This window comes from Dioscorea cayenensis, chromosome 6, assembly GCF_009730915.1.
Source record: "Dioscorea cayenensis subsp. rotundata cultivar TDr96_F1 chromosome 6, TDr96_F1_v2_PseudoChromosome.rev07_lg8_w22 25.fasta, whole genome shotgun sequence".
Classification (NCBI taxonomy): Eukaryota; Viridiplantae; Streptophyta; class Magnoliopsida; order Dioscoreales; family Dioscoreaceae; genus Dioscorea; species Dioscorea cayenensis.
In genome coordinates this window covers 20,684,956-20,697,544 of record NC_052476.1, presented here as the reverse complement: position 1 = coordinate 20,697,544, position 12,589 = coordinate 20,684,956, and the positions used below count along the sequence as shown (strand labels likewise).

The 12,589-nt window shown below is 36.4% G+C and overlaps 1 protein-coding gene across 3 annotated transcripts; it reads right to left on the bottom strand.

Annotated features, from left to right (window-relative positions):
• Positions 1–172: 172 nt before the first annotated feature.
• LOC120262902 lies at positions 173–12,351 on the bottom strand. 3 transcript variants are annotated; one of them, XM_039270812.1, is made up of 28 exons: positions 12,216–12,351; positions 11,962–12,124; positions 11,728–11,852; positions 10,544–10,660; positions 10,268–10,414; positions 9,739–10,129; positions 9,456–9,654; positions 8,396–8,517; positions 8,208–8,299; positions 7,789–8,011; positions 7,616–7,679; positions 6,579–6,724; positions 6,419–6,489; positions 6,163–6,336; positions 5,970–6,041; positions 5,677–5,778; positions 5,502–5,591; positions 4,171–4,246; positions 3,991–4,090; positions 3,825–3,894; positions 3,536–3,715; positions 2,576–2,698; positions 2,402–2,485; positions 2,071–2,255; positions 1,857–1,995; positions 1,722–1,781; positions 827–931; positions 173–685 (listed from the first exon to the last, which is right to left on the bottom strand). In XM_039270812.1, the coding sequence occupies exons 1-28, from the start codon at positions 12,303–12,305 to the stop codon at positions 572–574; spliced, it is 3,624 nt and encodes a 1,207-aa protein (XP_039126746.1). In that variant the 5' UTR covers positions 12,306–12,351; the 3' UTR covers positions 173–571. The 3 variants fall into 3 exon arrangements, with proteins under 3 accessions (XP_039126746.1, XP_039126747.1, XP_039126745.1); XM_039270813.1 differs by having other exon boundaries at positions 9,748–10,129; XM_039270811.1 differs by having other exon boundaries at positions 9,456–10,129.
• Between the last annotated feature and the right edge of the window lie 238 nt (positions 12,352–12,589).

Here is a 12,589-nt window from a genome sequence, read left to right as displayed (position 1 = left end):
ATTCCAAGCATGACAATCAAACACCATCTAAAACACCCACAATTCACGATGCAATCCAAACAAAATCCCCCAGATGTTTCAAGGGAAAACACAACAACATCAACATATGAAAAAAACTAGCTGTTCAAAGGAAAAAATCAAATAGGCAACAAACAGTTATCAGACAAAAAGATTGAATTTATGTGGCAACATATGAATATATATATATATATATATATTATATACCTTTCAGCAGATGGTATTGTATGTACAAACTGAAAGGTAACTAAAGAAGAAGCCATGATGCCAAGGCCTAGCATCCAAATTACAAGCAGAGAACAAAAGAAAAATGCAGCTTTTTGGTTAACTAAAAGCTCGATGATGCAATTTTACTAAACTCTGATCTGGAGTTAAATTTATACCAAAACAAAGAAAAATAAATAAATGGCTCAACATGCATATTGTACAATGAGAACCTACGACAGCATAGCGTTCGATGTCGATCCCCCAACTGAACTGAGTGAGTTCTTGCAGCAAAAGGGTGTAAGATCAAGATTCAAGACTGTACAGCAAACTTGGGTGGAATTCTTAACTACATGAAATAACTAAGCGCTGTCTTCTTCCTTGATCCACCTTCGCCATACAGATCATTCCACTGAATAAGTTCATTCATATTTGCCGACTCTGATGATACACTGGCACACACCTGAAGAACAGAATGTAGATGTCAATGAGTGAGATTATTAAAAATATATATATATATATATATACTTTTTTATCAGGAAAAGACACGCCATAGAGAATGCGCCAAATAACATTAAAAAAAATGAAAAATAAAAAGAATTACCTGATCATGCGCAAACTTAAAATCATCCATATTTAGAGGGCGAATGTCTTCACTCCCATGCAATGTAGGTGATGATCTGCCTTCTGCAAGTGCTAGGTTTCTTTCCTGCAATTGATTCCAAATAATTTGATTTATGAGAAATCATACTTTCATTAAGCATAGAATAATTTGAGCACCAATAATTACTTATCAAACACATGAGCATAACAATACAGGCACAAGCAAAATAATCCAAATATATGAAGGAATAGAGTCACTGTGAGTGTAGATACAGCTCACTGCACAAATGAAACAACTGCCAGCAAGGAAAACATTGAACAAAGGTAATATCTCAGAGTAGTCAGCTACTACACTGCATATCTTAGTTTACCGATACTAAGTGGGTGCATTGGGCTGTTGTATTAGTTTGGCATGTATATTCAGAATATAGATTTAATGAAAAGGAAACAGAGTGCATAACCTAAAAGAGGATGCTTCATGCTTGACCAGTCATTTTGGTATTTTGACCATAATTCCCAATAAAAGCTGTGCAGCATTTCCATTAGGAAAGGGCAGCATCCTAGAGCATTGTTCTACTTACAGATGATCAAGAGTAGTGGCAACAACTCATCATAATCAAAGCCAAAAGTGGATGGCCATGACACAAGTGCATAAATTGCATGCATCAAAATTTTGAGAAAGATATCCATTTGGTATAAACAGAGATATACAAAAGCTGGAATGGCATTTGCACCAAAGCATACTGCCACACTCTTCTGATTTGTCCACCCCCATGACCAATTCTTTTTGGGGCAGATGATATATAAATCGCAAATCAAGCCTTGCAAAGACATTGATTTTCAAAGCAGAACTGTGGAGTTCTCAAAAAGGCTTTGTGGTACATGAATTAACTTACCTTCTTTTCCTTCTCTAAAATTTCTCTAATGGGGCAATGAGCAGCAGTGACGCAAAGATTCTGAAATCACAAAAACAACATCTTTACAATTTAATGTACAAAAAGAAATTTTAACATGAGCTTGACTCAACAAACCTTTAGATCACTTCCTGAATATCCATCAGTCATACTTGCAAGTGCTTCCAAATCAACATTTGGAGCCAGATCTTCTTTGGCCAATATTACTCTGAGAATCTTTTCTCTGTTTGATGTATCAGGGAGGTTTACCATCAACCTGCGAAATACATTCACCTTAAATCAGAGAAATTCTACAAACCATTATCATTGAACACAATGAAGGAATGTTTACCTCCGTGGAAGCCTCCTTATTACAGCCTCATCAAGATCAAAAGGCCTATTAGTGGCAGCAAGGACTAAAACACGTTCTTTATCTTTAGTGCGCAGCCCATCCCAGTTGACCATGAATTCATTTTTCATCTTTCGCATGGCTTCATGTTCTCCTGGATTTTCACGTCTTCCCAACATGCTGTCAACCTATTTGAGGAAAAGCAAATGACCAGCAAGAATAATTGATATACGAAATTTCTTTTTTATATATAAAGAAAAAAAAACAACAACAAGAACAAAAGAACAGCTATGCTCACTGAAAAATAAACAAGATGTTAACAATAATTACTAACCTCATCAACAAAGATAACACTTGGAGCTATTTTACTTGCTAATGAGAACACTGCTTTCACATATTTTTCTCCTTCCCCAAACCACTGTTCAACAGGAAATTGAGCATAAATTAATAGGCAGGTATATCACCAAGCAATACAGCATAATGATCAAAATAAGATCAGAGACAGTACCTTTGAAGTTATGCTTGACATAGATATGTTAATAAAATTTGCACCAGCTTCTGTTGCAACAGCTTTAGCAAGCATGGTTTTTCCCGTACCAGGAGGACCAAAGAGCAGTATTCCCTTGCATGGCTGGTGAAAAAATTCTACAAATTAGCACTTGCATTGAGAAGAAATTATATTTCAAATGAGACAGAGTAAATCCTAGTTGCCCGAATTCCAAGAAGACAACTTTAACATGAAGTGCAGATAAAGTGATGAACATATTGTTCATATAACTAGCAGTGTTTTGTTTCATAGACAGTATTTCACATTGTTTCTTTAGAATTGACAACCAAGGATGAAACCTAACAATACAGAAGGGCCTTCCCACATTTCAAGCCCTAAAATATCCAACACTCACCAATTAATTTAGAATCCACTGCCTGGTTGTACAGCATAGAGGTCCATAATAGGTCTAACTGACCAGTGATCACAACAGCAATAACTGGTCATATAGATTTCAACTGTCATGGCTATTTCCAATAGTTAACACTTAGCTTGCATTAGATACCAATTCTTGAGAAATTTAATTTTATGTTTGCATAGAACACAATTTCACCGGAAAGCATATTATTCTAGTAAAGATAACAGTACAGCTAATGATGTTGACCTTAATTTCAGATAAAAATGAGCAAAGTTCAATAAGTTTATGGTTGCTCAGCTTCCATGTCAAAAACCAAAGTTTCAGTCCAAGAGAAACTTAGTGATCAGTGTGGACAGTATACTACAAATTAATCAACTAGTCTTTGATTGCAAATTCATGGTTTTTATGAAGTATGAACCATTGTAACAACAGTAATTTCCACGAAAACAAAATACAAATATAAAAATTCAGCACTGCAATAATCCCTAAGACAACACCCTTTAAAGGACAGGGTACTAATAAATAAATGTATCCTTACTTGACACTACCGCAAGATTCTGTACCTTTGTCAATTGTCCTCTGCAAAACAATTCTGGCCTTTGCAAAGGAAGCATCACCAGCTCCTTCAGCGTGTCCTTTACATTCTCCAAGGCTCCAATGTCATCAAAAGTTACACCAATATCATTTGGTGGTATAACATCAGTAAGAAGTCGCTTCTCAAATTCATTCTCTGTGACCACATCCTGGAAAATGAAGGCGCAATTCAATTAGTTGCAAAATAATAAAAATCCTAATGACAGATAATGTTCTATGAACAAACTCAAGGCAATACCAATTAAGGGAACAGCTCACCTTAAGAGATTTCTTTGAACTCTTAGCATCAGCTTGAACATTTTGTAGCATAGTTAGTCCATGCTTAATGCTGTTGAATCAATGAAAATAGCATAACTGTGTCAAAAGGAGTCAAATTATTAATCCTACACTACTAAATAATTAAAATTATGGAAAAATGCATTACCTATCGCCAGAAAAAGTTAGCTTGGCATCTTTAACAGGCACTTCAGTTCTGTGGAGCTTAAGGTGATGACTTAGGGCAAAACCAACTATTCTATCAACACCTATAGGGAAAAAACAACAAATTATAGATACCTTAACATGAAAAGATTTTTGGAGTTTCAGAAACTACAATAACACTCACTTTCGTTGGTAAGTGTCTGATCTTTAATGCACACAGTATCAAGGTCACAACAATCTAATCCGTTTCGAGTCAGAAACTGAAGATAACACCATAAGTATTAGTCCGCCATAACAGATTATGTATCCTCTTAAAATAAAAAAATAAATAAGTTAAATCAGCATCATCAGAAATGGGACAACCAGACTATTATTTAACCAATGTTGCAAAAGGGAAACAGACTGGTTCTTTGGACACATGGTGGGTTACATTGTCCATCAAATTTCTGTCAATGTGAGGGAATGATGTGTGTTACATAGAAAGTATGTGCTTAAAGCAAAACCTATGTCTTTTCTTTATCAAAAGTTAAAGGCACAAGTGCATAATAAAAATCATAAGCCAAGTAATACTGTGATTCAAATCCTAACCAGTTGTACAACTCTAGTATTGACATATTCATTTTGATATGATTCTGTGGGATTAAACGGAATATCACAAAAGTCTAATTACAAAATAGAAAAACACCAACCATACAGAAGGATACAAAAACAAGCTCATAACCTAACCACAATATCCTCCACGCAGAAGTACTACAAGAAAATAAACACAGACCAACAATATAACAGATCATCAACTTGCAACAACAGCATTGGCTTCTCAGAGTACAATGCATTCCAAAATATATCACCAAAACTCTCAGCAACTACTAGGGATATCCCTGTAACCATAAAAATTGTAACAAAAAAATATCTGGTTTTTCTTCAAAGCTGGCAATATCTATCCTTAATAATGGATATTTGATGCAAGATCACTTCTATATCTTTGCTAACAGAAGCTACACATAGTAAACCACTAGTACCCTGTAGTGAAGTCCACTTAATCACCCCCAATGAACTTAAACCACTACTACTACTACAACAACAAGAAGGAGCCGTAAGCCCCTACTATTTGGATCTGCCAAATGACCTTGAACCTATAAGTGCGCGTGCACACACACACCATTAACAACACCACCCAGCAACAGCCCCTGTTTCTCTCTAGACAGCATCATTGTTGCAGTGAAACCTCATATGCAATTGAACAAAGAACCACAACCTATTATGGTGCCATTTCCCATATATTTGATACTTCTATTGAAAAACACATTTTTGAATATGTAATTGTTTTGTTTTTATTGAAATCAATGTACCCAGTCTTCTTATCAGTTAGAATTGGAACAGAAACTGCATTTTTCAAGAACTAATTCCAGTATTAATCTCGGGAAACCACCACAGGCCAAAAAATTTTGGGAATCAACAAAGTTAAACCATAGAACTGCATGCCTTGATCTATAATGGCAAGTACTTGCAACTTACAGATCGGATGCTAAGAATGTTAGCCTTGGCCTTAAGAGTCTCAACATCTCGATCCAACTGTTGTTTCCAATCTAATAGCTGGGCCTCATCCTGCAATGGTTTCTCATAATATCAGACAGACTGTCACCTACACTCAAATAGCTTTCAGATGGGAAACAAGAGGTTAAGAGCACACCTGTGGTATTTGGATGGTAATTTTATTGGGAAATAGCCTTGTTAGTTGCTTCATTGCCTTGGGGACTTCTTTGTTTCTATCATGAAGTCTACCTAAGTTATCCTGCATATTATAAATGATGTGCTCATTAATATCAAGGATTGTGAAAAATATACGTCATATAACACTATTTTCTTTACTCTTTTCAAAAAAGCACAGCCATTGCTCATATTGCCAGATCAATTAACATGCACGCCTGTTTCGTGAAAATACTGAAGAAGCACTATCAGATTAGAAAAATTATCAGGGATTACCGGAAAAGCAAAGTCCAAAAGTGCTGTCTGGGTACTCCCAAATTTTGTGAAAAGAAAACCACCAGGATGTGACTGCAAAATAGGTATGCCACATGAATAATCAGACACTGCAATATATTCAGTTGAACATTACAATAGATAAAAAATGTTTAACAAAAGAAAGCTAATATGAACATTTCAAAATATTCGTAACCTTTTCTTTACGGCTGTCCATCTGGTTATGGGAACCTATCACAAGAACACCAGCAGGTACCAATTCAAGTTTTGCTTTCAAGGTCAAATACGAGTCTGTGCTTCCCCCCAAAGATTTCTCAATATCTTTCAAAAATATTATTAGAGGGCCACTTTTACTTTCTTCACATACAACCTGCACAAAATGGAGTAAGCACAATAAAATGAAGTGGTATATGATAATTTAGCCAGCATGATACAAAAAAACTACATCAGACCTCTAGCAACTCATTAATGGCAAGCCTTTCACTGTCCTCACCACCAGAATAATCAAGACGAAGTAAGTCAGCTGAAAAAAATTGTAAGATAGAAACAATCAACCAAAGCAATCAATAAGTACTCTGTTCATGATTGAGCATGGCTCCCTCGGACACTCACTGTGGCAAAAGAACCCACGATCTTCTTCACAAACACCCCCAAGATCATTACCATCAGGAATTTGCCTATCGAATCGCACACCAACTTTGGAGGATTCATTTTCAAACGTAAGAACAACTTTCCCTCTATAACCATAGTTTGGACCCCTGAACATAACATTAAAAACAATATATAAGAAAAGAATCCGCATACAGTAACAACAAAAAGAAACAATTTGGAGAATAATCAAAAGAATCTGGATGTTGCCAATGATTTTGCAAGTATGCTCATTGGTACTTCTGACATTACATTACACCCAAGAATACATTGCACGGATAAATAAGCAACGGCTGCTGAAGAGAGTTATCTTTTTCTAATTTAATCAGACCAAGTATGCCAAACCAACAAGCCTTACATACCCAAAGAAACATTTTTTGAAATAAATCCAAATCTGACTGTCACTGTACTACTTCAACATCTAGAAAATTAAGTACATTCCAAAAACAGTGATTAATGAATTAAGGATATGCTAAACATGAGGTAGTATCTAACAAGTTCTTGACCATGCACTGTACAGCTAACCTTGAGCAAGTGGATAAAATACAAGTACTTTGGTCGCCACCAAGTTAAAATCACAGTGATCCACCTGAATGAAACTATGTATGTTCCCCTATGAGAAACTCATCAAATCTTATGCCAAAGTTCTAGTATGAAATTTGAAGTTGTAAATGGGCCAAAAGCCTAAATGTATAGCTGGTCCCAATAAAAGTTGGAAATATAAATACTTATTCAAATAACCTGAGAGCATGACCATGCCATTTGATACATGAGATGAAGTACAGATGCCATGAATAAAAATTTGTCAAATGAGTCTTTGATTAGAGGAGAATATTCGTGAGCAACTAAAGAACAGAGAGAGTAGTGTAAATCCCAAGCTGATAGAATTTGGAATATGAAAGGCATCATATAAATCCAAGCCCCTTACTGAGATAATACTGGAGTAATTGAAATATGAACAGCACATTTACGATGATCGAGGCCTGTAAACAGGAACATACCTTTGGGGAGCTTGCAAAGAAAATCCTGTTGAATGCAATGGACCCACATATCTCACCCGATCACCTAAGCAAAGAATTATAAACACTAAGTTAATATTAAACCAATAGAGTCAATAAATCAAGGTTACCTACAAAAGAGTACACGATGAGAACAATATAGCAAAACAGCCTGCCTTCTTTAAAGGTATAGTTTTTTGATGATGCGGTTGAAGTCTCCTGCTTTAACAAGGATTGGGAATTAAATGCAGATGCCCCTACAATATCGGCCTCAACACTGGAAGCGGGTCTTTTAAGCTGTACTGTTTCAACTTGTCCAGCTCGTTGTTTAGAAGGATTGCTTGGTTTCTCACTTTTTCCACCTTCTTTGATAGGCTCTGAATCCTTTGATGGCAATCCCTGTCATTATTTTCCAAAATGAATAATAATAGCATCTTTATAGCACTAAAAAATTCAATAAATTTAATAATAAATAATCATGTTAATATTTGAAGTGATGGTGACGCACATCTATATTCAAAGCTAGCATAACTTTCAGAAGTCTTTGAATACATATATAAACAGAATTCTCCAATGGGGAAGTACAAAAGCTTACACCAGGTAGCAGAAGAGAATCTACAATAAGAAGCCTAGCATTGAAGTGTTTAGCAAGGGCCTTCGTCAAAGTTTCTTGATAAATTTCAGATCCTAAACGAGGTTTAGCAAAAATAATTTTTTTGTTAGAACAAGCATGAAACATGCAAACACATCAGCTACTAAAATGATCTAGATAAAGCAGCAAACCAGTAGGGCCAGATAATAAAATCCGTTGGCTTGCAGAGGAAATATCTGAAGTGAATTTAATAAATTCTTTGCATTCCAAGTGTATGTATGCAGTTGATAACAGCATGCTCTTTGTATTTTCACTGCAAAACAAGAGAAAATGTTAAATAAGATTAAATCACCAATAATATGCAGAACTCAAACAGCAGAATATATAATATTTCATGATGACAACTACAAAACCAATTGTCCTGTACTCATGGCTGCAAGTCATTGTACATATGGAATAACACAGAACAAGGAAAACTATTGACACTAGAGGACAACAAAATTTATAGCAGCAGCCAGGAGTCCAGAGCCTAGTTTCGTGAACCTTGAGACTAGACATAGAAAAGCTACTAAGAAAAAAAGGCAATCAACCACCAGTTCACTGCCAAACATATTATCCAAAAAATTATCAGGAAAGATATGGTGATAAAGATGGAAATGCGATAAATCATGTCACAGAGTTGGCACATAATCAGCTCATCCAAACATTAGAAGTCAGTCGGCAATTAAAAAGTCACAAAATCATAAGGTAAATCTTCATTATTATGCTAATTAGATTATACAACAGATCTAATGGGTATCATCATCATTCCACCAAAGATGAACAACAATACACAGCTAGTCCACCAATCAATACAGATAAATAATTGTGGTTTTAAATCAGTCAGTTTAAAAACCGGTTGTTATTTAACCTGATGTGCGTATGCAGCAAGCTCATGATGTAAACCTATGGGGTAATGCTTCAACAGTAGCATGATGATATGCCCACACTACTACCAGCTCAATGTATTACCTAAGAAATTTTGCAAAAAATACTCCACTCACTAGACAATTTTAGCCTCTAAAAATACATAGAGCTTATTGGACACCTAAAATAATAAAAATCAAAAAAATAAAAAAATAAGATGGAATAAAAAATTGAAAAAAGAAAAAAAGAAAAAGAAAAATATGCACCAACAAGTATAAACAATAAACAAGCATAGGCAAACAGGTAAAGCCAGAAAGAATCAATATACTATTAAGAAATTCACACCTTAGGTAATAGGGAAAATCATCGAAGGAAACTTGCAAATCACAAGCACTGAGAATCCCTTGTCTCAAGCCATCCTTGAAAATTTGGAACCGATTGGTAGGCAAAACATCAGAACAATCAAGATCCTTCCGCACCTCCCTTTGATCTTCAGGCACTTTGAACATGTTCCCACTCAAATCCAAATCAGCAGCTGGCGATCCTGTGTTCATCAAGACATATGGTCTTAATTTAAATTTAGCACTATAAAACTTTTCAATTTCTAAGGCAAAATGAGCATTCAAACCAATAGTACTAAGTTGAAAGGCTTCATTAGCAGCAAAATCAGAGGCAGGAGGCCCATTGACACCATTGTGTTCAGTTGGACCCCTCTCCAAGTCACCACTTATATCAAGATCAGGAAGGACAATGTCTGAAGCATCACAAACAGAGGGCAGGGTTGGTGTTTCCAGTCCTTGATGAATGTTTTGACAGTTGGATCCCGGGTGAGGAACTGGTATGTCCTTTCTATGATTTGAAAGAGAAGCCAGTATTGAAGCACCAGCAACAGCCGATGGATCACCTGATCGAGCTTCAAGCTGAATTCCTCGGGCAGGGGAGACCTGTGATTCTGTCATGCTAAGCGAGGAGGGTAACGGCGGTGTAGTTAATTTCTCAATCCCAAGTTGCTCAAATATCTAAAGAGAAGCTAAAGAACATTTGTTTATAAAATGAAACGTGAAGAGCTCATAGTGACATATGAAAATTAAACACCTCATTAATAATTAAAAAATAATTACTGTACCGATATGAAAAGAAAAATCTGAAAAGGATACATAAGAATGTCTTCCAGTTGAACTGAAAACAACCTCATCCCCTCCAGAGAGGATAATGTTAGAACTTTGTTGAATGATCTTCCCATTAACTCGTACAAAACCTTTGCTCCCTGAGATTTCTAACACAGCAACTGATGCACCTCCATGCTGAAGATAGAACATAAAACTCAGTCTACAAGTTTGATCACATCTTAAGGCACCATGTAGTGCTCTTCATCTCAAAATATGCAAATATATTAGTTTCATGAATTTGTTACAATAACACATAATAGTTACCTCTGTGTGCCTCAACTTGCATAGTGTTGGACTTATAGATTGATCTTCCAAACGTAAATCGCATTTTTTGTTTTGACCAACAGTGAAAAGAGACCCGCATATAGGAACGTGAGGGTTCTATGGAAAAACAAGCAAACAAAGACACAGTGAGCAAATAAAGAAGGAACATCAAGGAGCAAGTTCATCCCAGAATTTGGAAAAAAGAAAGAAAAATGAAAATAATGAGCTTGAAAATAGCGCACTATAGAAAACCGTAATAAACTATTGAGCGCATTTCCTGAAGACCCATATCTAGCACGACCCCAGGTCCAAGATCAATGGATGACTTCAAGGAATTTAAATGTAACCCAAGAGCATTTCTATGCTAAGTTGTTCAAAAGAGAAATGATAACCACAAAGAACAACTATAGGTCAATCCCTGCTTTTCACAGCAGATTAACACGAATTAATCATGATTCAAGAGAATCTAGCATCCTCAAAATGTCAACAGATAATTCAGATATAATAAGTTGATTAAGACAACCATCCTGGCCAGTACAAGGGGTTAAAGACATCAAAATTTATTTCATTAAACTTTATGAACCAAGAGAACCAGCTAGCAAACAAACTTTCAAATGGTACACCCCGCATCATTTAATTATACACAGTGTTTAAGTACTTAAACAGCTTTCTCATATAAAAATTTGAGTATACAAAAAACCTTCAATAGTGCATCGAAGCATGTATTTATGAGCACAGTCCCAAGCTCAATCATTATTGATTTCATAATCTCCATAATAAGAAATCTTCAATTCTGACGACACCATTGCGTTAAAATAATTTCAAATAAGGCAACCAAATAACGCAACCTTATTTTAAGATTAATCAAACTTCTAGATCTCATGTCTGTATTTCTGCAGCTAATACTAAAGAGAAATAAGCACCGATTTATAATGAAATATCATTGCCAAGGAACACGATGCACTCCAATAATAAAATACTATGAAGAGAGTGATGAAATCCTTGAACTCCTGCTTCTCTCAATGAAAAACACTTGCGTATCCAAATCCCAAACAATGCCGCATCTAGTTCACTAAGGTATGAATAACAAAACTCCAAAAAAATTAAAAAATGAAAATAAAAGAAAGTTTTCAGCTAAAAAAACGTTCGTCAAAACTGTGTGACTATATCAAACGAGAGCAAACCTGTTTGCACTGAGAGATTAATCGTCCCCATGGAAGCTTGGGTCGCGTCTTCACCACTTTCTTCTTCGGCAAATCCAACGGCGTCAGCAACTTCGTTAAGGGCTCTGCCTCGGCATGACCACACCCTAAAAGAACCCCAAAAAGAACACGCCACCGAACTTCAAACTTCCCATCAATAATCAAACCACGCTAAAATAAACAAAAAAAACAAACACAAAAGGACTTCAAACCGACCTCGCGCCGCCGTTTCGCTGGTCCGCTCCTCCTGCGCCGGCGCCTTGTCCAACGACTCCCTGGGCGGATCGGAGGCGCACGGATCCGATGCCTGCTGCCAGGAATCCACCGCTGATTTCTTCAAATTCGCCCGATCTCCTTTCAAAGATCCCGACTCCTCAACCTGAAAACCATCCAAACAACACCACGCCAGGCCCTAATCAGATCAAACCCCAAGAAAATCGAAATCGCCCAAAAGAGGAAAGGATCAAAACCTTGAAGCGCTTTGCAGTGGATTGCAAGGAGTTCGACGGAGAAGAGATAGGGCGCTTCGAAGAAGCGGAACTCCGGCGGGTCTCGACCATCGCCGCCAATCCGATGCTAATTCCTCGCCGGTCGAAGAGAATAACACTGCAATAATTCCCAAATATTTATAGAGCTCTCGATTGCATCCCTTTCACAATTTCACATTTAACCCCCCAAAAAAGATCAGAATTGAAAAAAGACAGAGTAATTCCGTAATTCGTAAATACAAACTTTTAAGAGGGGCCATAAACTAAAAAAAAAGGTTTTATACGGAATTGCTTTCTTTTGATTTGATTGTGAGCGTGTGAAGGTAAAAGGCCATGGGAAGGATTAGGTTTTGGGA

Excerpts from the sequence above, each read along its gene's own strand:
- LOC120262902 (XM_039270811.1), bottom strand. The coding sequence starts at position 12,305 with ATGGTCGAGACCCGCCGGAGTTCCGCTTCTTCGAAGCGCCCTATCTCT. Across the intron at positions 5,592-5,676 it reads TTACCATCCAAATACCACAG|GATGAGGCCCAGCTATTAGA; the intron begins GTGTGCTCTTAA and ends AAACCATTGCAG. Across the intron at positions 1,782-1,856 it reads ATTCAGGAAGTGATCTAAAG|AATCTTTGCGTCACTGCTGC; the intron begins GTTTGTTGAGTC and ends TTGTGATTTCAG.